The 26,204-nt window shown below is 38.6% G+C and overlaps 1 protein-coding gene across 2 annotated transcripts in view; it reads left to right on the top strand.

Moving 5' to 3' along the window:
* Positions 1-25,484, top strand: part of EIF2AK3 (eukaryotic translation initiation factor 2 alpha kinase 3) — a 44,780-nt gene extending 19,296 nt beyond the window's left edge. For both annotated transcript variants that reach the window (XM_052780791.1, XM_052780792.1), the window contains exons 3-17: positions 2,645-2,839; positions 4,785-4,915; positions 6,991-7,225; positions 7,493-7,655; positions 8,983-9,120; positions 9,630-9,752; positions 10,350-10,570; positions 10,917-11,029; positions 12,083-12,205; positions 13,466-13,615; positions 14,638-15,403; positions 19,939-20,106; positions 20,664-20,765; positions 23,134-23,196; positions 24,287-25,484. In XM_052780791.1, coding sequence (XP_052636751.1) covers positions 2,645-2,839; positions 4,785-4,915; positions 6,991-7,225; positions 7,493-7,655; positions 8,983-9,120; positions 9,630-9,752; positions 10,350-10,570; positions 10,917-11,029; positions 12,083-12,205; positions 13,466-13,615; positions 14,638-15,403; positions 19,939-20,106; positions 20,664-20,765; positions 23,134-23,196; positions 24,287-24,463 — 2,868 coding nt within the window. In that variant the 3' untranslated portion in view covers positions 24,464-25,484. The remainder of the gene's footprint in view (positions 1-2,644; positions 2,840-4,784; positions 4,916-6,990; positions 7,226-7,492; positions 7,656-8,982; positions 9,121-9,629; positions 9,753-10,349; positions 10,571-10,916; positions 11,030-12,082; positions 12,206-13,465; positions 13,616-14,637; positions 15,404-19,938; positions 20,107-20,663; positions 20,766-23,133; positions 23,197-24,286) is intronic.
* Positions 25,485-26,204: the final 720 nt, after the last annotated feature.

The following is a 26,204-nucleotide window of genomic DNA, read 5'->3' as shown; positions in this document are numbered from 1 at the left end:
ACAAGGGAAGCACTTAAGGTGACGTGTGTCATGCTGTCCCCAGAGCTTGCAGAGTTACCCACCAAGAGTCTTCCTTGCTCAGCAGTGATTCCTGGGCAGTTTGCACCGCAGCCTGCTCTATTCACAAACCGAGGGGATGGTCTGCAGCCCTTGGAGCATGCTGCGTGACAAAGCCATTGCGGTTCTGGATTCCAGCAAGTGTATCTGAAGGTCTGAACTTGCAAGTGGCTGTCTAGCTGCCAGTGGCACACATCTAGTTTGATTGTGCTATATGAATTCAGCTGACTGATGGCCAGTAGAATTTCTTCAGGATCTGACTTGAAGTCTGTTGATGGCTAGGTTTGCCGGGCTTGGGCTGTGTGTGCTGAAACAGTAGTACAGGAGCTGGTTTGGCTTTTGTATGCTTGGAAAACTGCTTGTAAAAAGAAACTTTGCTGTTCATTCTTATTTATGTATGGAATATCTCATATTGCTGGAGGTGAGTGTGGGCCTCCAAACTACTTACAGGTATCTGGACCACGTGCAGGAAGAAACCTTAGAGAGGATTTATTAATGCAAAGTAACAGCTGCACAGTCTAAAAGTTGTCATCAAAATTATTATGCATTTCTGAAATTATATATTACAAAAACATTTTATGATCTTTTCTGTGCTGAATGTTTTAACAGGATACTCTAACATGGTTACAGCTGCAACTTTGGCACTGGCATCTTTTGTTTTTAAAAAGGTGTTTTTCAAAATCTGCATGCCTTTGTTTCTCAAGATCACAAGGCTGCTCTTGAATATAAGTGTTTATGTAAACCTTATTTGCTTTATTTTTCCACTGATCAGGTGATTTCTACAAATGACCCCTCCCTGCAAAATTTTTGCTTTTTTTTTTATTTCTGTAAACATATGTATAGACCTGTGTGTGTGTGTGTATGTTTCCTGCCCAATGGTAGGCCATAATGCAACATTTCTTGTGCATCACAGATCTCACGCAATGTTTCTTCCACGATGTTTGGCCTGTTTTGCCATAAGGTGAATATCTGGGAGGGAAAGAACATAACTCATTTTGCTTTGTAAAGCGCTTCACAGCTACTCTCGGCGGTTTACTTTTACCATCCCTTCAATTACACATTGTGCTCCTGAGAGGAGTTTTTATTTTAATTGTCAGTCATCATGAGGATTTTCAAACCCAGAAAGCATCAGTGTTGGATCCTTTAGGGATCTTAAATAAGTCGCCAGCATTGTTGGGTAACTCACCTAAATTTTCTCTCTGAATGAGGTGTGTCAAACAGTCATGACATGCACGCATTTACAAGATCTGTCTTTCCCTTCCTGTTTAGGTGAATCCCAGCTTTGCTTAATGCACTTTGCTTGTCTGTGACCCAATTAGTACAAATAAAAAGTCTCATGTTATAGAGAATTTTAATCATGAAGGAGAAGTGGTTTCAGATCCTCACAGTGGTTCCAGAAATAATAACCAGAAACCTTCTGGATCTTTTGTGTGGCTTCGTAATACGCATCTGTGCCTTGGAGTCTGAGCAGGAACACTTTGTTTGAAGTGACTAATATACATGTACCAGAAGTAGTCTTTAAATCCTAATGTGTAAAGTGTCTGAATTTAATGTAATTATGTTGTAGGATACTGCCCAAATGGACAGAGGTTCTGAAAAAGCATTAAAATCTTCCATGTAAATCCATATACTCAAAAGCTAAGATTATGTGGACTACGGTTTCTCACTGTTCTTGATGGGCACAGCCACTGTGGCTCCACAGTATTAGTTACGGTCTATCATGCTGATAATGAGTTTCTTAATAAGTCCCTTAGTACTCATTGACAATGACTCATACTTCCGAACTAGGATCTCCTTGAAAATCTCAGTGTTAATGGCTGAAAAGCCGTATCCTGGTGAAGACTTTTTTTTTTTTTTTTGACTTGTGTGTTTAAACAAAAAGCCAGGCAAATTTTAAAGGCATGGTATCCTAAAACATAAGAAATTCTGGGGAGGAGAAGTTAGATTTAACTGTCTGGGAAGGCAAAGGTGAAATACGAGCTCTGATCTCAGTGATAATTGTGCTCTCTGCTTTACAGGATGGTAGATGTTCTGGAGTAGTCATTAATTGCAAAAGAGCCTCAGCTTTTCTTTTAAAACCAAATTCAGTCTTCTGATCTAGAGAGAGTGATTGATTCTGTGTTTAGCAGTAAACTAGCTCTAGAAAAAAACCAATGAAGTAGAACTTTACCTACAATGCCACTGTCTTGAAACTACCACAAATAATCTGCAAAACTTGCACTTTAACCAGTGACTGTCTCTTCAAGAATGCTTCTGCCAGTATTATATTTTCTACAGTTTGGATTAATACTAATCTATCAACTGATTGAGCTTTAAAATATTTTGCTTAAAGTGGAAGAAGTGTCACATGCTGAACTGTTTTTTAGTTAAGAATACTGAAATACGGATTTGATTTGAATGCCTTAAAGTTTTCTGTCTTCAGTATAACTTTGAAAAATAAGACTCTGGGATACAAAAACATAAAATAGGATACTGGAATATAATGCACTGTACTTGTTTATACAGCATTTCTGTTTCCATTTGTGATCTGTGTGTTTTGATAAAATTGTGGTTAAATGGTAGCTAACCTTCAATTCAATTATTTTAGGTATTTGGAAATAAGATGATAATCCCTTCCTTGGATGGGGACCTTTTCCAGTGGGATCGGGATCGAGAGAGCATGGAAGCAGTTCCTTTCACAGTTGAATCTCTTCTTGAGTCATCCTACAAATTTGGCGAGGACGTTGTCTTAGTCGGGGGAAAGTCTTTGACGACCTATGGGCTGAGCTCATACTCAGGGAAGGTAAGAGCCTGAAAAGTTGCCTTCTGGGTGTGTGTTTCAAGCGCTGTCTTACAAATGGGTTGCTCTTGAGATTGAAACTGCAGTACAGCTCAAGTGTACAACTGCATGGCACAAAAGAGCAGAATCTGAGCTGCCTGGGCAACAGCTGCAGCGGGCTGGAGTAAGGCTAACAGCTGGTGCAGTTAGATGGTATGGCTGAGCCCCCACTGCAATCTTCTCCTGCCTGTGAGCTCCTGCTGTATCCCCTGTGCTGGCTTTAACACTTGTCTCCCACTTTGCTAAGCTGATTCAACTTGCTAACCCAACAGAAAACTGTTCACTTTTTATTGGATTAGTTTTGTGCTGGGTTAGCTGTAGCCAGCTCAGCAAGGGGTTGGGGAGTGCCAGAGCTAGCACAAGGGAAGGGACGGGGCGGTTGTGACCAGAGGTGAGTGAGGGGAAAAAAGAGGGATGACCCCTTTCTCTACCGAGCTGGGAGAGGAGTTCAGCTTGATCATATAGCTCTGCTTGAACTTTGCTGTTCAGCTTACTGCATATCAAAGAAAGCTTTAGGTGACACGCTTTTTTCACAACTAATTTCAGATTTTTCACAACTAATGAGAGATATCTGGATGAAAACAAGAAAAACATTCAACATATGCAAAAGTTTAAGACTTGTAGTTGTTTTCAGTGAGTTTACTATCTCCAAAAGTTAAGTTGAAAACTACTTGCTATCTGACTAGTTCAGAATGTATTTTTCTTCCAAAATCCATTGGTTAAAAGGTGTATATTTTGAAAAAACACAGAAGAAAAAAAGGCTAGAAAAAGCACAAGAATTAACTGCGTTATTCGGAGTCCTAGAATTGACATCTCTCCCCCTCCTTAGTGTCAGATGTCATTAAAATGCTTGTAGATACTTTGTGTAGTGAAGAACAGAGATTTGCTAAATCAGAAACATTGGTGCATTTCAAAACAAGTTAAAAAAAAAAAGTTTAAGAATTTTAAACTTCCAATGTTTGTTTTCCACAAAATCAGGTTTTTCATTTTGACCATAGATTTTAATGTAGAACACTTCTGTGGCATGGTGTAGAGTAGTCAGTAGTGATAAAGAGCATAGATCCAAAACAAGAGTTCATGAAATCATTTTGATTTCCTCATTGATAGCAGAGGGCACTATGCACCAACAGACTGCTCCTCCCCCAGTGTTCAGGAAGTGGAAATTTCGGTTTCTGCTTTGATTCCTGGCTTATGCTCACAGTAACGAAGGTGCTTCATACAAAAAATAGTGCCTTACTCTTCCTCATTGAGAGTTTGGGCAGTCTGTTGTCTTTGGCAGTATGATGTTGATCCAGACTTTCTGAAGGTGTGTTCAACTCCCTTTTCAAAATGCAGTTGCCCATATAATCCAAATTCTGTTTGAGATTGGGACTCTTGCAAAGTCTGTGTCACTGTGAGAGTTAAATAAGGTCTTCTTTCCCCTTTAATAGCTGACAAGGCAAAGGTGGAAGGCTCTGCACTATTTTATATAAATCAATAGTACTTCATTTGAAGCTAATAGAGTTATGCTGAGACAAATATGGCACAAAAGCAGAATTATGCTGTGGGTCTTGTAGGAATGTTCTCTCGATGTCCATAGAAATGGTGGAAAAAGAGAGAGTTAAGATTTCTTTCTGTTAGAAGTAGACATACGTGCAAAATACAGTCAAAAGGTAGTCAAAATAGCCCAAACTGTAGACTTACTAGAATCTTTTGAAAATTCTAGTTCTGAAAAGCCCTTATCTCTTAAACCAGGCTTTTCAATATCCCTCAAGTTGAGCATCTAAAATCACAGAGCTCCAAATAGCCTGTGAGCCAAAAATATGTTGTAAGGATTGTTAGCTTTGAATATTGCTGTTGATTACATTTGTTTGTCTTGAAGTTCTTCAGAATTTCAAAGCATGTGCAAGTCTCTTGCCTTGTCCCTTAGGTGAAGTACATCTGCTCAGCTATGGGCTGTCGCCGGTGGGATGACGATGAAACAGAACAGGAAGAGACGCTCCTATTACACCGAACCCAGAAAACAGTCCGTGCGGTTGGACCACGCAGTGGCAATGAAAAGTAAGCATAAGAATTGTTCAGAAACAGTCCAATAGAGATAAGTTCTTAATACGTAACGTTTTAAGGGTTTTACCTTCTTTTTGCTCTCATTAGTCTAGGAATTGCACAAGGGAGTTTAGATTGTTAACGAAAGGAATGCACCAGGCTGTTGGCTAGGATCTAACCCCTTTGCTCTTCATTGCTTTTGAAAAATGTCTTGAACTTCAGTTTTATAGATGATTAGGCAGAAAAGATGTGCACATATGTATTCCCTCTAAATCAAATGAAAATTGTTTTCCTTGTCCTTGCATACGTCAAAAGAGTTTGTCACTGCTCTACTGCACAAGGCGAATGTCACTAATGTTTGTTCCAACTGTTGATTTTTGTACAAAAGGAGACAGTTTAAAAGTCTTCTTATGACCTACTGATTCACTTTTAAGCTCTTTACCTACTCACGGTAACTGTCACTGTTTTTTCATACTTGATGTCTTTAGCTTTCATTTTAAGTTGATATTTTAAAGTCTTCAGTCTTATTTTTTTAAAAGTCCCATTCTTAAATCTACTTTGTTCTTTTCATAACGTAGGTGGTCTGTTCTTTACAAGCTGTAGAAACTGGTTCAGTCTGTGACTTTCCTAATGCTGTCACATTGAAGTTTTAATACATCAAGATTTCTATAAAAACACAGACATGTATTCTACTAAAAAAAACCCAAACAACTCCCACTTCATAAAATACAAGTCTAAAAGGCTGGTTGCCATACATAGATACAATAACTGCCCAACAATTTAGTGGAGAACTAGTTATTCCCTGTTCCCCTGCTCCCTCTTCTGTTTGCAGCAGGATTTGACAGGTTGTGCATCCGTAGTCTATCAGAGAGAACCTAATTAGAACTCCAATAGATTAGCAGATCAGATGTCTGAAAAGAGAAATCTTGGGTTCCGCGGTTCTTGGAGACTGATACTGGCAGGGAGAGGTATGTCATAAAAACATAGTTTTTCCTTCATACATCTCTTTCAAAAATATAGTATGGCATCTTGTGCACCAGAATCTTCCTGTCTTTGTAGTCAGAAACAGAGGTGCTTTCCTGGTGACACGGTATGGCTGCTGTGGAGTTTACAGGACAGATCTGGGTTTTTAATCCAGAGAAAGAAAAATTTTTAATAGATCAACTGAGTATATAAAATATGCCAAATTTTTACCATAAGGTTGTAAATTCTTTAAGGAGACAGTTTGGGCTCCTGGTGGTTACCAGACTGGTCCTAAGAAACTTTGGGTACCAAACATACTGCTCAGGAAATGTTTTCCCCCTTCTTGCTGTTGAAGACACAAACTTGCAATCCTTTCCCATCTGTATCTTCTCTACAGCGTTGGTCTATATCATGGAAAAAAGAAAATAATTATCCTTTCTCTTTCTGAAAACGATTTTCATTTTCTGCCCTAATTTGTTGGTTTACAAAAATTAAAGAGCTTTTGGCTCTGCAAGACAATTCTGTGTTACTTATTCAGTTGTCTTTTTTTGGTGTTAACCTATGGGACATGAGCAGTCCTGGTTTCATGAAATAACAGTCAAAGAAATCCTGTGTTACGTTGTGTGTGGGATTAAAAAAAAGGAAAAAAAAAAAAAGGCATTGTCCCTCCCTCAGCTTGAAAAACCTTATGTTTCAAATTAAATCCACGTTATTAATGAAGAGATACATGTCTTGTGTAGAATGCTGCTTCCTAAATGCTTTATACTTGTTGCTTTCATCAGCTAAATAACGTTTTCCTACTAAACAGACCCAGCTGTACTACTTGATGATTTTAATTGTCCTTTCCGTATACTAAACCTCTAATGCCATTGGCCCTATTTCACCAGTTGTTTTCTCAACTCACCCATCATCATGTTGGATAAGACTTCTCAGCTTGTTTGGTTTGTATTCTGGTGTAGCACTCCCCCTCCTGGTACAGTTGTGTTCATCTGACAATCTTGAGAGTTTACTGTGAAAATGTGGGCCGAATATAGGTAATTCAGTTTAAGAATCTTCTGGACAAGGGATTTGGGACTTCCTTGGAATATGTAAGTTGTTTCTATAAAGTTTTTCTCTTTTTCTTTAAGGTGGAATTTCAGTGTTGGTCACTTTGAGCTGCGCTATGTCCCAGATATTGAAACTAGAGCAGGATATATTGAGAGCAATTTTAAATCAAATATGAACAAGGAAGAAACAAAAATTATTTCGGATGTGGATGAGCAGGAAGCCATGATGAAAGATACAGTGATAAAGGTCTCAGTAGCTGACTGGAAGGTGATGGCTTTTAACAAACAAGGAGGACATCTGGAATGGGAATACCAGGTAGGGGAAAAGACAGAATATTAAATGTTACAAAAGTAGAAGTTTTGCAGCATCATAGATGAGGTCTTTCATCTTGGGTTTCAGGTGCTGTCTTTGTAAAGAAGCACACATCTGCTTGTAATTTTTTTTAACTGAAGTTCTGACTTTGAGCTGCTACATCTGTTACAAAAACTAAACCAAGGAATTTAAGCACATTGTTTAGCATTATTCTTACATAATATCTAGTTAATACAACATTAATTTTCCAGTTTCCTCTCTCTTCTTCAGTTTTGCACTCCAATTGCTTCTGCATGGCTGGTTAAGGATGGCAAAGTAATTCCAATCAGTCTATTTGATGACACAAGTTACACTGCGAACAATGAAGTATTGGAAGATGAGGAAGATCTTGTGGAAGCTGCCAGAGGGGCCACAGAATCCAGTGTCTATTTGGGTGAGACACCACCTGCAGCATTTTCTGTAGTAAATGTTATTCTTTTCTCTGTTGAGGTCATAATAAAGCAGATCTTTCTGTACTGGTAGATTACAGTTAAGAGTTGCTGTAACATGTCCCGTCTGATATTCTGCATAATGAAAGCTGTTAAATTCAACCCACATTGCTTTATATAGCCCCAAAATTGAGGCTTCAATACCATATATCCTAAAAAGGCACCTTGACTTGATTTAAAGACTTTCAAAAGGTAGAGATATATTCTCATATCTTCCTAGCCTGCTCTGGTCATCTTTGCTGTTGTCATTCACAGTCGGAGTTCTGTGTACCCATCTTAGAAATTCTGACAATTACAGAAGGTACAGCATGCCTTTGGCTATGGCAGAATTTAGTATCTATGACTGTTTAGCCTAAACAGTGATAGTTAAGATTGATTTTTTTTTTTTTTTCCTTTTTTATTTTTCAAAACCAAAACATTTCAAAACCATAAATCTTTCCCATTTTGATTCTGAAACATTCACTGCTTTGTAGTTTCAGTACATTGGAGATGATTGCAAGTCTTAAAACTTTTAAAGATAGGTTTATAGTTAACAAGGCAGTCTTACTGCTCTGTAAGCAATAAGCAAGATCTCCCTTCAGCATGCTAATTTGTTGCATTCATTTTTTCCTCTACACTGATTATGGTAACTTACCATGAAGAAATTTCAGTTAAGATTTTATGTGACTAAGTTTTCATCCAGCTGTCAGAATTCATTTGATGTGGTTTGTGACAATTTGAAAGAGAGTGGTCCGAGGTCCTTCTTCCTCTCAGCTGTCTGTCTGTCTCTGGGAGGTAAACGTGCTTTGGTTTTCTAAGACTTTGTTTGCCTTAGCCTTTTTCTTTAAGTCTTTACACCTTGCAGCTTTCCTGTTAGTGGTTACACAGATAAAGAATAACACTAGGAAGAAGCCAGATTGTTCCAGCCTTCCTGGTAATGGCTGTTGAGGAGTAATCTGTACCAGCATTAACAAGGGTAGGAAGTTTGAAAGACGTCTTACCTATGCAAAGCCCAAGCTCTTTATAGCTCTTAAAAACTGCTGGCATTTTTCTGTAGCACCAGCTCTCCAACAGTGAAAATGAGATGTCCTGGTCTCTTGCTTTTCTAGAACAGAGGGAACATATTACTGGAATTCGTCCAGCCTAGCAATCAGAATCAGTATCTCAGATTCTCAGAATATAAAGAAACATTTTCAGAAATGTTTTTAACCATGTATTTTAACTGGGCAATTTTATTCAGGAGTGAAGAGAACGAAATCTTAAGACTAATACGCTCTCTGGTTTATTACTTAGGTATGTACAGGGGCCAGTTGTATCTTCAGTCATCAGTCAGAATTTCTGAGAAATTCCCAACCAACCCAAAGGCTCTGGAATCCAGGAACGATAATGCAATTATTCCTCTCCCCAAAATCAAATGGAAACCTTTAATTCGTAAGTAACAATTCAGAGTTTCATTTACTGTCTTAGCTCTGAAAAGACAGGACATCTTTCTGATTTCCAATATGTTTCGAACTAGTCTAATGTTTCCAGCTGTAAACCAGTTCAGGAACTATCTCTGTGCTTTATTAATTGTTTAATTTTTTTCTAATTAAATGTTTAATGTCTGCTTTCTTTTAGTATGGATTTGACAGGGTCTTTTTTAGTAATGAAATGTTGGGTCTTCTAAATAAAATTTTTCAACAAAAAGAAGTATTTTTTGCAGCGATGTGAATACGAGTGAATTGACTTGTCCAAAACTAGTATTTTGGCAAGGGGGAGAGGTGTTAAGTAACTGTTACCTTAAAATACCCTTCTTAATGTTTCCTTGGATTAATTTCGGTTCTCATGATCTGATCCAAGAGACGTTTTCTAAGATTATGCAATTGGAGTTCTCAAATTAATACAAGAACAGAATTTTTATAACAATTCAGCTCAGAAAATTGTGTCATTTGTATGCTTAGATTCTCCTTCCAGGACTCCAGTGTTGGTGGGGTCTGATGAGTTTGATAAGTGTCTCAGCAATGACAAGTATTCTCATGAAGAGTACAGTAATGGAGCACTTTCAGTTCTGCAGTATCCGTATGGTAGGTGGAAGTTCCAAATTTTGAACTGTTTCAAATAGCCAGGTTTGCCCATTTATTATCTGTGAAATTCAATAAATGGCCATATGTTTGATCTTAAATATGTGTATTTTTTTAACATTTAATGAACTGGGAAATTATTGCCCAAACTAGGATTTCCAAATTGCGGTGTATGTACAATTAGTGCTACACAGAGCACTTCTGAGTGCCAGAAATTCCTACTGCAGAGGTATTGTGTGTACTGCCATTGCCACTGATAGTTGGTCCGAGCAGAAAAAGCTTGTGAATTATTTTTTTCAGAATTTGCTAACAGTGCTAGAGACTTAGCCTGGAGGTATAAAGTTTTCCATACGGAAGGTACTCTGGTTTAAAGCTATCAGTGGTCAGGCCTTCTGAAGTAGTAAACTTTGATGGGAGGCCTAGCTGCCATGGAGTCCACAACGTTGATTAACTGAATTTACTTATGTGCCATTTAAAATCATGGGGCATGCAAACAAAAATACCATGTATCTCTTGAGGAAACCTATTAATGAGAAGACAAAATTGTTTTGTAATTACCTGCAAGTAAACCTATGCCCTCTTTCTGTCTTTTATACACAGATAATGGTTATTACTTACCCTACTACAAGAGAGAGAGAAATAAACGTAGCACCCAGATCACTGTCAGATTTTTTGATGATACAAATTACAAAAACATTCGCAAAAAAGATCCTGTTCTTCTGCTTCACTGGTGGAAAGAAATTGTTGGCACCATTATATTTTGCATTGTGGCCACAACTTTTATTGTACGCAAACTCTTCCATCCGCATCCTTACAGCAGAGTAAGTATTTTTTTCTGAATACAGAAGGTATTATTCTAGCCTTTTCTTTTGGTTTTGAGTCTGCAATGAGTAGTATTAATAAGTTAATAACTAATGAGATAACAAAATCAAAAGTCTAAATTTATTCTTTAATCTATCTGTGAAGGCTGTCAGCTGCCATGTACAATTTGCTTAACTGCTTCAGCAGGCAGATTAGACTGCTTCAACCTTATCTGACGTCTCTGGAGATATTTACACTGAAATTATTGAATGTCATATCTAGGGGTACAAACTGGTCTCAAGTACTCAAGGAGTTGAATTTTTTTGTTTGTTTGGTTTTTGTTCTTGTTTTGGTAACCTTTGTTAGCTGCGGAAGGAATCTGAAACACAGTGTCAGACTGATAGTAAATATGAGCCCACTTGTGGAGATGTTAAAGACAGCAGCTGGAGTGATGTCAAGAACTCTGGATATGTGTCAAGGTGAGCTCAGTTCAACGCAACATGTACAGGGTTTTCAGTCAGTGTGACAACTAATACTATCTGCAGGAAAAAATAGGTGTTCACTTGTTCTTACCTGTCCTAGTCCTCTGATTTCACAGGATAATCGGCAACTGACACAAATAACCCTGTCACCCCATTACTGATGGGAGATTGCAGTTACGATTAGTCTAAGCAGTCTTGGAGAGTCTACAGGATACCTGTGATCAGGAACGTTGCTCTCGTATTTCCTGCTGATATGTGAAATGGAGATTGATTCTTGAAGGTCTTAATAGTCTTTACTCCCTCTGTTTCTGTGTTTATGGATTAAAGCAGAGAAAGGCAATTGCAGATGGAAACTGATGATGTTTTATATACTCTGCAGAAAAAGCAGACTGTATTTGGAACAAACCTTTGTTGCTGTTATGAAGGAGTTGGCTAAGACAGAAGGGTGTGTAGAGCCATGTCATGATACTCTGAAGAAAATGTGACTATTTCCTGTACATTTGTAACTCCCTGAAAGTAAGAACTAGAGTATTTAAAATGAGGAAGATAGTGAGATTTAAGAACAGTGATGTTTCGGAAGGGATGCTTAGAGGGACTAGTTGCAAAAGTAGTTATTTGGGGTGGGGTTAAAGGCAAATCATGACTTAGAAAATACTTAGCTGTCACCACCTAGTTTGGGTATAGAAACTTGGGCTACAGATTCAAGGTCCATGATCCAGTAAGCATGCAACCTGATATTCTGAAAAACTTCCTCGGTTTGTTGTGTGCATGCATAATGGATCTTGCTGGGTTGTGATACACACTGCATAATCAGCAACTGTCCATTTTATAAACAGGTAACCATCTGATTGCCTCAGTGGGTGAGCAGGGAAAAAAGATAAGAAATGCTCTGAGTTGTTCATTGTGTTTTGCCTGTACAGAAATATTTTACTCTTAGTCATAAATGACTTTATTTTTTAAATGACTTTATTTTCTATCTATACTAATGCATTTTTCTCCTCTATCCTCCCTCCATTCTTCTGTCCCTTCCTCACACCCTTCTCCTCCCAGATACCTGACAGATTTTGAACCAATTCAATGTCTGGGTCGTGGAGGTTTTGGAGTAGTTTTTGAAGCCAGAAATAAAGTGGATGACTGCAACTATGCTATCAAACGTATCCGTTTACCTAACAGGTAATGAATGAGCTTGTTGCAATATAGGAGCAGTAATGAATTGAATGGTGGGATCCCATCCTACACTGAACCATCTGTTCCTGAACTGATTTCCCAGATACTACATTAGGATGAATGACATACTTTTTAATGGGGGGGGCTGACTTAGTTTTGGCATCAAGAATTTGGCATATGTAATCGCAGCAGAAGGGTGACCTGCTTGGCTAAAATACTTGCATAGCAGGACCCTTGTGAGGATGCTGTGGCTACATGGGAACTCCTTTGATTTCCTTGATGAATAGAGCCTTTGATAACAGGACCAGTTATTTGTAGCGCTGTTAATTTGCCTCTCTCCTTCCTCTCCTTACCTCTCCTACTCCACCTTCTCTTTCTTTTCTCTCTCCTTCACCAGCTTTTCTGACTCCATTTGTCCATTTGTTTCATTTTCTGGTCCCACAACCCCTACCTTTTCTTTCAGTCATAGGTGGTCAAGCCATGCTGCTGAATTACCCTACACAGAGCTTGCAGCAGTTCCTTTTAGTGGGAGATGGGAGACACTGCTTCTGGAAATCTCAAGTTAGAACAGCAACAGGCAGGCCAGTAGAGGGAGGGGTAAAGCTATGAAATCTAGAATTACTATTTTTTTGAATGTGTTAAATAAGCGTGACTATTTAAGATTAAAGGTTTTGTTCAGACATTTAAGGTAGCCTAAATTCTTCTTTTTCAAGCATATTCAAACCCATTAAATAAAACCATCTGACTTCATTTGATCCAGTTACGGTCATATGAAGAGAGATTATTTACTTCAATAACATACCAGGCTACCTGCTTTCCTGTCCGTAGAACGGAGATAGTATTTATGCAGTCTCCTTACATTATGCCAATTAAAAAAGAAATACTAAGGTATTACTGTCTGTCTTCTTTTGTGTCAGTGTCTTCTACATCCCTGTAGAATATTGCTGTTAGTGGTCTTTTTTCTATCCTTGTAAACAGTTGAGAGCAAGATGAACCTTTTCTTCTCAGTTTTGCTGCCTGTAATTGTTAGAAAAGGGACAACTGAATACTTAGCCGTTATGAGCATGTACTGCTCCTCCACACTTCTAACCTAAAGGAGTTACTCTGGGGAATTTAAGACATATCTGTCTTTTGTTGTGAAGAGCAATACTACTGGCCTGGTTTATACTGGGCTAGCTTTGATTAAATTCCTTTGCAGAAATTTCTGTACTATGCTGTTGCTTTATGTGACCATGTCTCTGTCGTTCTCCTCACCCCAAATTGTAGGGAGCTGGCTCGTGAAAAGGTGATGCGGGAAGTCAAAGCGTTAGCTAAACTTGAGCATCCGGGTATTGTTCGGTATTTTAACGCGTGGCTGGAAGCTCCACCTGAGAGATGGCAGGAAAAGATGGATGAACAGTGGTTAAAAGATGAAAGGTAACTCATGTTTTTTTTTAACAACTGAATTTGAGATTGTACATCAACGGAACGGGAGAACTGGTAGATGATCCAGGAAGATGGAGAGACTATGTAGGAAAGAGATGGTTATTAACTTAGCTTGTCAACTTTTCAGTTGAACAAGGTAAAAATGTATCACACTTGTGCATGGCGTCTCTTGATTTTTTGAGTCCTCTGTTGTGTTAAGGTCCTTCTTTCACTTAGGAAACATCTTGTACTTCTTAATTTAACTTCTGTAATTGAATCTTTGGGTGGTTGGAAGGTTGGAGCATTGCTACTGTGATTCAATTTTAAACTTTGGCATCTTTGTCCTCTTTGTTCCTTTCCACTGCTTTCCTCCTCTTTGTTGTCTTGGTTTAGATGGATCTGATTCAGTACTGCAATGCTTCAATGAATTTATTTCAGCAGAAATATGTGAGGGATAATCAGAGTGACGATTTATAAAGCTTGGTAGAAGTAGATTAAAAATGGAAAATTAGATAAAGGAGTTAGAGGATGTTAAGAGAAAGGAAAAAGTGGGTGTATGTTAGCATTTAAAGAATGAGGCCTAATACAAGACTATTTAGTGGTCTCATAATAACATCTTAACATGCCTAACAATTTTTAGTATATAGCGACCTTTATATTTCAGGCATCAAATTACCATTTCACAGCTGTAATTCTTCCAAGGCACTTTAAATAGTTATTGCAATGCATGTTCTAAAGGACTGAATTTTTTCAAGCTGAAGATGAGCCTGATTGCACATTGGGAATCCAGGCAGTAGAGCTTGCTAAATTTTCGTTTTATCAACACTCTTGTCTCAGTGAGAAAACATCATCCTTGCTAAGAAAAATGGATGCTAAATCCTGGTTATTAGTGATTCCCACACTTGGGTAGTCATTTACGGTTATAGTATGACACGGTTCTCAGAGATAGCAGTTGTTAATACCTGGGCTTCTGAAAATGCATTTCTGGTGGAATGAAGTTCTGTAGTATTGATCTCTTGATTTTGTTCTTCTAGCACTGATTGGCCACTCAGTTCTCCCAGTCCGATGGATGTCCCATCATTTAAGATCAGAACAGAGCCATTTTCTACAAAGGAGCACATTGAAGTTATTGCCACTTCATCGGAGAGGGTAAGGTCCGTGGGAATACCCTGTGGTCAGTCTGATTCATCCGGAAGCCAGTTTTCTCCTCTGGAATTTTCTGCCATGGACAACAGGGACAACCAGTCAGAAGATCTGCTATTAAACCTTCAGGACAGCGTCCTTACAGGCTGTGATGTAGAAGACAGTACTATCAACAATAATGAGCTGGATCACTCCTTGGAAATTTGCTCTTCAGCTGTTCCTGTTGTACACCTGAGGGAAGGGACCTCCTCTTCTATTGTGTTTGAGGATTCTGGGTGTGGAAATGCTTCTAGTAAGGAGGATAAAGTTGATGTTTCGCATGATGAGAGTCTTTCTGAGGTTAAGGCAAAAAGTACAAAGGAATCTGATAACAAGAAGTCTGCTTCAGGAAGTCCCCTCTCTGTTTCTCCACCAAGGCCAACAAGTTTAAGCCTGGACCTTTCTAAAAATACTGTAGAAAAAGTCAAGCCCACCTCTCCAAAGGTGTATCTTTACATCCAGATGCAGCTCTGCCGGAAAGAGAACCTTAAAGACTGGATGAGCAGAAGATGCATGATAGAGGAGAGGGAAAGGACAGAGTGTCTGCAGATATTTCTGCAGATAGCTGAAGCAGTTGACTTTCTGCATAGCAAAGGATTAATGCACAGGGATCTCAAGGTTTGTATTCTTAGTTTACTGTAGGAAACGTGTTGTGGTTTTTTGTTGTTTTTTTTTTAATTTATTTATTGGCATGATCATCACTGAATGCCTGAGCTTTCCAAATTCTGGTTGTAACTGGTTAGTTATCTCACTGGCTGTGTCTTATAGGCAAATTTTTTCTGGTTTAGTACTGTGAGATTATCTTTGGAGCTATCGTAACTTGAATTATTTGTGCCCAAAGTATCATACAAAAGTCTCTGGTGCTGTAAAATTCCTGAAACACATGGACTGACTCAAATGTCATCACAGGGTAACTGTCCCTCCACTGCATTACAAACTTGAGCATCAGCAATTCCACATTTGGCTGCTCCTAATACAGCAGTGCCAGGCTGTTTTAGCTCAATGTCAAGTTCTGCTTCAAACTGACAGATCATAAGTGTGTGGATACAGGTAAAATTTTTTTGTGGGGGGGAGTAATATGGCACTGGAGACAAATCCTGCTAAAATAGTTGACTCTTATCAGTGACCTCAACATGGGTGTTAAAAACGCTGAGTTAACATATCTACAATAATCTGGAAGTGCAGTGCTCCAGGAAATAAACATTAATCACTCATTATTGCAATTAAAGTTTTTCTTACAGCAAGACTTCTTGTACCTGGCACAGATCAGTTGCATTTGTTTTATGGCATTTTTAATTCAGGTTCTTCATACAGGGTTGTTCATTGCTGAACTGTGTGGCAGAGAAAGCTATTTTGGATCCTGTTCTACAGTTTCAAGTGAAGCAGATAATTGGCAGTGTTAAGTTTACAGGTGGAATTGATGATCTTAAAGGTCTTTTCCAAACTAAATGATTCTATGATTCTAATTCTGGTATTTTCCTCCTTCTTTCTATAGCAATACTGCCTAGGAGCGGTGGCGTTACTCCTGGTTGGAGGAAGTAAAAATTAAGTTATTACTGCTCTAGGATTGAAATGTAAACTGTCCTGGAGCTGAATTCCAAGTCAGTGCCAACTATCCCAATGTAGCTTTCTGAAGAATTCATAATCTTTTTAACATCTGATAACATCCAGACAGTTAAGACTGGGAAAGGTGATTTTCACCTCCTGGCATTTAACATTAACTGAAGTCAGGAGTAACTTTTCGTAGCTTTTCTTTCGTTTTTGCTTCAGATACTATGTTAGTGCCTAATATTGCTGGAACTTTTAGCACTGGAAGTGTCAGTATGTGTTACCAAATACCAGAATTTAATTAAAGAGCCCAGGCGAAGTTAGTCTTAGTATTATAAGCTTTGAGAAATGGATTGCTTTTGCCAAACAGTGGAGAGGCAGTTCCTGTTTCTCTTTGCTTATTTGAGGAGGCATTAATACCTACCTCAATGGAGTTAAATACTGAAATGATTATAACCGTTGTTGTAGCTTCTCGGATGGTAATCATTTGGTATCAGTAGAAACAAAAGATGAAAATGCCATCTCAGATGTGGCAGTAAAAGGGGTCTCAAATTCAGTAACACTGAAGGCATATGTCAAAGTTGGAAAAACTCATGAACCCATCCACGTATTTTCTTTCCCATCAGCATTAAGCAATTACCTTGAACCAGTTATCTAAAAAATCTTCAGTGCTTGAGAAACTGACCAGAAAAGTAATTAAATCCCTATACTAATATGTTGCTAGACATGTTAATTAATAACCTTTCTTAACAATACTGTCAGTTGTAACTCTCTACAGTCTTTACTGAGATCACTGTTCAGTAAAGCTTACGTAGATCTTCCCTTAAAGCTGTATTAGTCTTAATCAGCGGTTGTGTAGCGTTTTGTTGGAACATCTTAAAAGTTCAATATTGGCAGCTATTTGAACAAGAGATTTCATTTTGTTTACTTGGTATAAACAACTTGGAAAGGCTCTCCCTGAACGAACAACTTCCTGCTTCAGAAAACTTCCTACACACTTCTATGTGTGTATAGATGTTATTCTTGGATCCTGGAAGTTTATTTGTCTGTTACGTGTTAATCTGGTCAAAACAACAGCCAATATATTTAATGTTTTTCTGTAACTTTCAGAAGCTCCTAGGAACATATCTCACCTAATCTTGTAATTTGTACAAGAGACTGGTCATGCAACTCTAAGCTCGCGCCAGCACTAATAAGCAAATAACCTGCAAAGATGTTTTCTTTGCTAGAGGCAGAGCTACCTGATAGCAGAGGCCAGTTCTTGCTCCCATTGGCACCAGCAAAAACTCATTGACCTATGTGAAAATAAATTTGTATGCATGCATATTAAAAGATTCAAGAAGATCTTTTAAATATTTTATATCAACAGTGCACACTGAGATGCATTGATGAGGCTCCTACTAATCAGAGATACCATAATGACAAGATGGCAGGAATTTAGGTAGGCAAGTGAATAGGTCACAGTTCAAATCCTTTTGGAGAAAATCAAGTACAGAAACAGAAGTCTGTCTGTGAAGTGAATTTACTGTTATTCCCAGGATAAGTTGTCAGTCATGCTTGACAGCTTAAAAGAAATTATGAGTTCCATAGAACTGCAAGAACAGTCTTAGATACATTTCGCAGCATTAATTGAACTAAACAGTAGTCTTCCAGATGTGTGAGTAGCTTATTCATATCTGTGAAGAAAATGGGAATTCTTATTCTGATTGAAGAATCTGGAGAGAAATTTCTTTGTGCAAGTGGCAAGATAACTAAACTAGAGAGTGGTTGTATTCTTCTGATTTAAATCAAAACTGTGCATCTGCCTTAGACTTCCTCTTTCCGAATGTGGACTTGATGGCTTATTTTTGCTGACAGTTTCCGATAGCAGAGAGGCCATTCTCTTTAATTTGTAGAAACTATATGCCAGCCCATTCAGAGACAGTCTGTTTTCAGCCAGAGAAGTACAAGAAATAAAACTTTCTGTTAAGAAGCGTTTTGCTCTGTAAAGCAAGACAGATCTTGTTGACTTCTTGTATGTTTATTCGAGGAGGAGGGGAATGGAGATCAAGGCAATGGGATACAAATCCCTAATGGAGATGTTTGTGCCTTGAGCATTAAAAATCTGATACAGAGATTTTTGACAACGTGGGTGTGCAATCAGAGGGTGGGTGCCATATAAATGCCTCAGAGAGAGCCTGGAGACGCCGTTGGTTTGCAGGGTAGTAGTTTTTGTGCACTAAATGAGCAGTGACTCCAAAGGGCATGACGTTCATTACAGGAAAATATAGCGGGAGATAAGACCTGGCTCAGAAGGCAGTTTTAGAGGCAGGATGTGGGCACTGTGGAACTAACAAGTTATATCTAACTGTTTCTGTAGTGCTTATCTCAGAGCTGTCCGTTGCTTAAAAAAAAAAACAAGAAGCCTTTTTTCTGTCTTATTTCTCTCTTGCACAGAGTGGGTTTGTCCTTAAATGAGGAAGTCAGGTGGACTTTGAAATAGGTCAGCTTTGTAGTCCTTTAATCTTGTGGAAAAATATTGCCCTCTATCTGTCTGCTTCCTCCTGTTCCAGGACTTACGTCAACAAAGCACGGACCATGTTCTCCCAGCCTTGAAGGTCCAGGAGCTCTGAGAGGAGCTTGCCCAGCACCACCTGCCTCTTTACCATGCGTCAGCCCTTTCCCTGTACATAATCCTGCTGCTTCTTCCCCCTTGCAGGATCGGTCTGTTCTTCCCCCAAAACTGTGTGTCTGCCTGTATTTGTAACTGAGGTGGAGCAATACTACTGGTCTGGTTTATACTGGGCTATGTTTCAAAGAAATAATCATTCGCTTGGTGTGTGCTATTCTATCAGCCAGGTATTCTATCAAGAGATGCAAATCTCTTGAAAAACCATCTGAGATAGGTACCTTTAGCAAGGGGGCATCTCAGTTCCAGCCTCTTTTATCAGTAGGTTAAGCCAGGGATGGCGGTACATGGCAAACAAGCAAAAGGAGAGTTAAGCCAAATGGTCACTGGTGCTGCTCTTGTGAATTGCAAAGTTCTTAAACTTCTGTCAAAAATAAACTTTTAATTCTGTTATGCAAACAGCTATTCCCACAGTTAAACTGCAAAGTACCAAATGAAAAGCAGATCTTGTTCCCAGACTTCTGATGTATCTATAACCTAACATTAAGATGATGTGCTACATGCTGGTTAATAATATGGTGAATGAGTTTAGTACTCGGAGATTAGAATAAAAAAGACTAGGAGTCAGAACTCCAGCATCTGGTGTGAATTTGCCATGTGATGGAGAATTGGATAACTTAGCTGTGCTGTTCCCAACAGCTGCTGACTTTTGTCTGTGTTACTCAGCAGACCTATGTAGTGCTAGTAAACCTCTACTGGATGACAAGAAATGAGCAGTTTGTGTTTCAGGAAGGGAGACTGTTTAATGCAGGAGTAATTCCTTTTTCCTGAAGAGCTAAGATTCTTAGCTGGTTCTGCTAACCTGATGTTTAATGAGCGTTTTTAGCCTTGACAGCATGGTTTATCTGAGTTAGAACAAAGTGTTGTGTTTACTGAAACACAGAGACTTGTTTATTACTTATGTGGTTTTTTTCTTTTCGCCTGTTTGTTTTCTTAGCCTTCCAATATATTTTTCACAATGGATGACATAGTAAAGGTTGGGGATTTTGGACTGGTAACTGCTATGGACCAAGATGAGGAGGAGGAATCAGTACTTACCCCAATGCCAGCTTATGCCAGGCACACAGGACAAGTAGGGACCAAACTCTACATGAGCCCAGAACAGGTTTGTGCTCTCTGCTCTACAGCTGTATCTGGCAGTGCCTGGAAGATGCCTGAATTCCCAGGAGCTCAAAGATCAGGCACTCTTTCTAGTAAATTGGTGCAATCAAGTTACTTAAATTCTTTATCACCAAAGTAGAGTTTTGAGCTAAATTGAATTCCAAAATCAATACTTATACATATATATATATATATATATATAGCAAAAAAGTGGCTAATGATTTGTACTTAGATGCATTCATTTATCATGCTTTTAATGTAGTAGAAAGATAACTGTATAATATTCAAGTTAATTGAGCAAGGACACGCTGTTGTGCATGAGGTTTAAGTAAGTTGAAACATTTTGCTTTGAAGTTGGGTCTGCAAAGAGCAGCTGAGGTTCAGGACCTTGCTCACCCATGCTCATTTGATGAAGTTTGCCAATGTGCCTGTCCTGTAGTTTTCAGCTCTGCACAGGGCTAATCCCTTCCATATGTTGACTTGAAAGGGTGTTGTTTACGTTGTACATAATTACATACAGTGTGTAGCTTGATTGACCTAACCCTTATTTTGAATTTTCAGATCTGTGGGAACACCTATTCACACAAAGTGGATATCTTTTCTCTGGGACTCATTCTCTTTGAGCTGCTTTACCCTTTCAGCACACAGATGGAGAGAGTCAGGGTATGTATGGTATTGGATTATCCTCAGTTTGATCATTTGTTTAAAATAGCTATTCGCTTGGTGAAACACTTGCAAGAGGTTCTTTTCAGTTTTGAAAAAGCCTTGCAATTAGGAGCACAACTTCTTTATCAGCCTTGTACAGACCCCCTGAATCATTGAAAATAAATTGCAGGCTTCCTAATGTGTGCGGTTGAATTGAGGCCTTAATTTCTTTACAAAGCTCCTCTGTTGTCAAGCCAAGTAAGAGAAACTATTGAACTAGGATATCCAAGAACTGAAGCAACAAATATAGCTTGTGACTTTAAGCCTGCCAGCTTGTTTTTCGTTCAAGAATTGGAACCATGCTGTGCATTTTTATGATTTCTTCCTTCATTTGCATCTGCAGTGCTTCTTTACCCAAAGCATTTAGTGAAAAATCGCTTTCCTTTTCCTATAGTAATTCTTAGCTGTGAGTCTCACTTGACTTCAAGCACAATTTTCCCAGTAATTGATGACCTTCATTGCATCAGATGTGAATTTGGGAGGTTTGATGGTGCGTTACGACTCTTCCTTGCTGTTAAAATGCATGTAAGGTCCATCTTGCTGAGGAGCAAGTTCACAGAGAACAGGGACTACAGCCAGAAAGGTTTTTCCTCTTGTATATGGTGACCAGTGGCCTATGCAGGAAAGAAGGAGTCATTATAGCTTGTGTTTATCATTTATATGTGTTTGGGGGGTTTAAATTCTCACGTGAAGATGGATTCCTTTTAGCAGAGATGTAAGAAGCAACTTGAACCACACCATGAATGCCGCCTGACCAAATGTTTCACCTATGCTGCTATTGCATTCTCTTGCTTAAAATGCACTGACTTTTTATGGTACATAAGAGCGTAGTCTAGAGGAGGAATGACAGTGCTTAATTTGAACCCCTTGCACTGAAACCAATTTCAGTTTCCCTAAATAGAATCAGTTTTACTGAGACACATAGCTGCTAAAGAGTTATCCTGGATTCTTAAGATCTCCTGCAGCAGTGATTATAAGCTTTGCCCTTCCAGTTTCTGTCCTAAGCGTAGAAGCAAAGCAAGTAATCAGAGTGAATCCTAAATTGCATCTAACTCTGATGCTTTACTTCATAAGAGGGTAAAAAGAGTCCCCTAACTTCCTGTGATTTTTCATACCACTCTTTTTGATAAAATCAAAAGAAAGCCCCACCCCTTTATTGTCAAGTTCTGGAGTTTACCTACTTTAGTAGTTGTTTCCAAGTTGTTACACTGAAGTTTTCATAGGCATCAGCATGCGCAGCAAGCATTAGCACTTCTTGCTGAAGCAAAACATGCTCTGCCTGACCAGGTAACCCAGCAAATTCTAGGACTCTGTGACAAAGGGCTGGAACAACCCCCAGAGGATGAGGAGTGTGAGCCCTGCCTCTGCGTCAGGCTGTTAGCAGTCAGTCTATGGCAGTGCAATTTATTTCCAAATTAGATGTTTGAAAACAGATCACTAGATGGAGACTGAATTGTTAGAGAAGGAGAACACTTTTTTGAAGCATTTTATTGTCATAAAACTCAGTTCTCTTGAACAGGAGTTTCACTATTGCCCATCACTATTAACTGGTCAGTTTATACTTTCAGTGGAGTGATAGTGAATTGAATCTTGTTTTAATTTTAGAATTCTTATATTTTGTGCTCAAACTTTTGCAAAAGGAGTGTCTTCCTAAAAGAAATTAAGTGCTAAATATTGCGCTAAAAACATGCTAAAATGGGTCATGGGTTGCTGGCAATTACAGAACTTAAATTCATAAGGTAGCCTGCTGCAAATAATTGTGTGCCTGAACATGGGAAAATTACTGTCACTAGATGGAGCCAATGTGCTTGTTATGGAAGAAACACTAAAGGAGACCAGCTACCTTGTGAGGACACAGAAATACACAACATGAGCTGCTTTCGGAACTGCTATTAAATAGGCTCCTTAGTCCATAGACGTTAAATAAAGACTGGTGCTTACGCTGTTAAGACAGAGCCAGTCATTTCATGTGTCTTACTACTGGTGTAGATGATCTTGGGGATTATGGGTGGTACACAGATGTGTTGACTTTGTTGAGCCAAAGTGAGAAAGTACAAGTTTGTGTATCTGGCTGACTTAAAACTGCAGAGATCAGAATTCTTGCACCATGACTCCTATTGCAGTCTGTATACCTAGGAAAGCAGTAACTTGCTCATTTAAGTATGTTGTGATTTTTAATCACTAAAGCAAGACTTTAAACCAAGTATTTTTTTCCATCAGGCTGATTTGTTTGCATAGTTTGCATATTTTTTGAAGAGTAATAGAGTAATACTGCCAAAGAATGGTATTTTGGAAAAGTTACATGTGTTTCTTAATATTTTTGCAGACCTTAAGCGATGTTAGAAATTTGAAGTTTCCACCATTGTTCACTCAGAAATATGCACAAGAGGTAAGTATATCTGATGCTGTTAATTGTAGCTTTTTCTTTAATAATTGTAGCTTTCTTTTCTTTGCTTTCCAATTGCTTTGCAGGTAAAAATGGAGGAAAAAAAAAAAGTACCTTTTGTGTTATTAAGATGCATTTCTCTATCCCTGTACTTTTCTACATTTCAAAGCTATAACATTACAATAATGTGGATGATGATAACTTTTTGTCACACAGTTTACCTCCAGTAACTATACAATATTACCTGGCTTCCCTTTGTCACTTGCAGTCACTCATTTCACATACATTCTGATGTGATTTCTTGCAGCAAATCCATATTCACAAAGACAAAGCGCAGAGTTCTAGACAGGTAAAGGGGAGACCGGACTGCAGGTAGCACCATGGCCACATGGGATCTCACTCCAGGAACTGGATCTCTCAAGTGGGAAACCAAATGAGCAAACTGTGCTGTGTTCTTACTAGTCAGATCTTTAAAGTGGTACGGTTGCAGATGAAGAGGAGGTGATGTACAAAACCTCCAAGCTGAGATGTTTTCAGGTGTTCATGGTAGCTTCAGACCAACAGCTAAAGGAGAATAGCCTTTCTTGCTTCACAGCTGTAGGCTGCCTGGGGGAATGTGATGTGCTGTACTCAGCTGGAGCAGGACGCTAATTCTGATTAAATTTGAGACAAATATTCATACTACCTGTATATTTAAAGGAGGTCTAATTCACCGTGAAGAATTATTGCATGGCTTAAAACATGGCAGCTTAAACATGGAGCTGAAAATTACTCATAAATTACTTCACATGTTTTAAAAATTTTTTCGTTGCAAATAATGTAAAGGTTTTATAACTCTATTGAATCCTCGGTCAGATTTGACTTGCCAAATTGATTGGAGTCCTTGACAGTAAAGACAGTCTAACAGATGCACAGTGATACATTTTCAAATATTTAATGCAATTCTAGCTACTGTGCCAAAGCAGTAATACCCAAATTACTTAGAAAGCAGCTGGGGACATTTTCCACTTGTTCATACAGCCACAATTGAAGTCAGAACATTAAATAAGAAAGAATTTGTGAACTGGTTCATGTAACACTTGTTTTCTTTTAGTACACCATGGTGAAGGACATGCTTTCTCCAAGTCCCACTGAAAGACCAGAGGCTGCAGCAATCATTGAAAATCCTGTATTTGAAGACTTGGAACTCCCACCAAAACCAGTGCTTAGGCAGAGGTCACGGACAATGAGTTTATCAGGAAATAAGCATTCCAGACAACCAAGCAAATAACTATCCTCAGGATGACTTCTTCCACTCGGCAGGTTTTACAGGGATTGTTCAGCAGAAGGATCCTATGATGCAGAATGTCTATCTTGGAAATAGTTTACTTAAACTTTTTTTGCCATGTTTAATGTATAAGACGTGTTGGACAGATTTTCATTTACTTTGACAGCCAACGAAAGCCAGTAACCACACTTTTCACATTCCATTTTTCTTACCTTAGCTCTCCTAGGTGGATGGGTTCGGCTACTGTGCTTACCAATGCTGTGCTCCATTATAGGTTTTTTGGGTTTATTGGGTTTTTTAGAAGCTTGTAAATGTCAGCTTGCTGGGTAAGTGAGAGATCTGTAACATGTAAATAGAATTAAAATACTGTATTTTTATAGAGCAAATTACAGTCTCTAAGCCTAGTGAGTATCTATCTGGATCACTTGCTCTTTGGTGAAATTAAGATGATTTTGAAATGAACTATGACTCCATTTTTGTCCCTGGTGGGTAAACTGGGAATCTGCACTATTTTTAAAGCAAAAAATTACCACAGTTGTACATACTGTCACTCTCCATAGCCAGTCATTAGAGGAAATCGTTTCATACTTCTGCACTATAGTAGATCTTAGGGAATGCATTTTATACAGATAAACCTGTAGAGAAAGAAAAGGAGCTTTTTGCCATTAAAAAAGGGGGTTTTATAGGCAGTGGTTGGAAGAGCCATAGTAAAAATTATGTACGAAAATGTTGTGATTCTGAAAATTTAAACCTAATGAAGTCATACGTGTCGTATGTAATCTTGTAGATTTGTACTTTTTAAAAAAATCAACTGGTAGGCATTTGTGTAATCTGCTAATTTAACTGCCTAATGCCATGCTTTTATTTCTCATTGTAAATATGTTAATTTTTATTTATAAAATACAGAATCAATCCATTTGGGTTGGTGGTGTACAGAATGCACTTGCTATAATTGTTGAGTGCATTAATTATTGTGACTTCTTTCAAGTCTAAATGATTTAATAAACTTTTTTTATTTATAAAAAAAAAATAGTAGTAGCCTCTGTTCAAAGCCTGCATCAGTGCATGCTGCAGATGGCAGCCTTGTGCAGTTGGAACAGGAGGACGGGCACTGCGTTTCTGTAACTTGCTTTGCTTTCCTGTCTCGTACTTGCCACAGCGCACGTGGTGATGCAGAGATGCGTATGCTGCTTGGAAGTGAGATACTATCTGAAGAAAGAAGGGAATTGAGCTCTTCTAAACTGAGTGGATTATAGAGGCAATCTCAACCGTTAACAGGGAGGAAGTCTTGAAGGGATAATTCTTACACTGTTAGAACTGTTTTTGCATAAATGCATTTTCCTGTTTTACAGGCTTAAATTTTTGAAGTTGTAAGGCTCTGACACCAGTTTTTAGAAAAGACGCTGGATTCAGATCCTTCTGGGGATCACTGTACTGTGGTGTGACACTACGATTGGCAGTTAAACCAGCTGACACTGTGCAGCTTTATGATAAAGCAAAAGTGGATTACAAAGATTGTCTTCCTTCTGCTCTTGGATAACTCTCCTAGATACCGGCTTGTCCAGTTGAAGCCAGAATGCTGCAGTGAATATTTGGTCAGAAACAGAACTTTATTGAGTTTAGCTGGGTTAAAACAGAAGACACTTAAGTGCATCCTCTTGCCTTGGATTTCCCTGTTAGCGTCAGCTATAAACGCGCAGTTAAATGGCCACGTTTGAAGCCTGTCTAGCTTCCCTGCCAGTTC

Source organism: Harpia harpyja, chromosome 2 (genome assembly GCF_026419915.1).
Source record: "Harpia harpyja isolate bHarHar1 chromosome 2, bHarHar1 primary haplotype, whole genome shotgun sequence".
Taxonomy (NCBI): Eukaryota; Metazoa; Chordata; class Aves; order Accipitriformes; family Accipitridae; genus Harpia; species Harpia harpyja.
The sequence above is the reverse complement of the archived record's forward strand: the minus strand, read 5'-3'. Positions and strand labels throughout refer to the sequence as shown.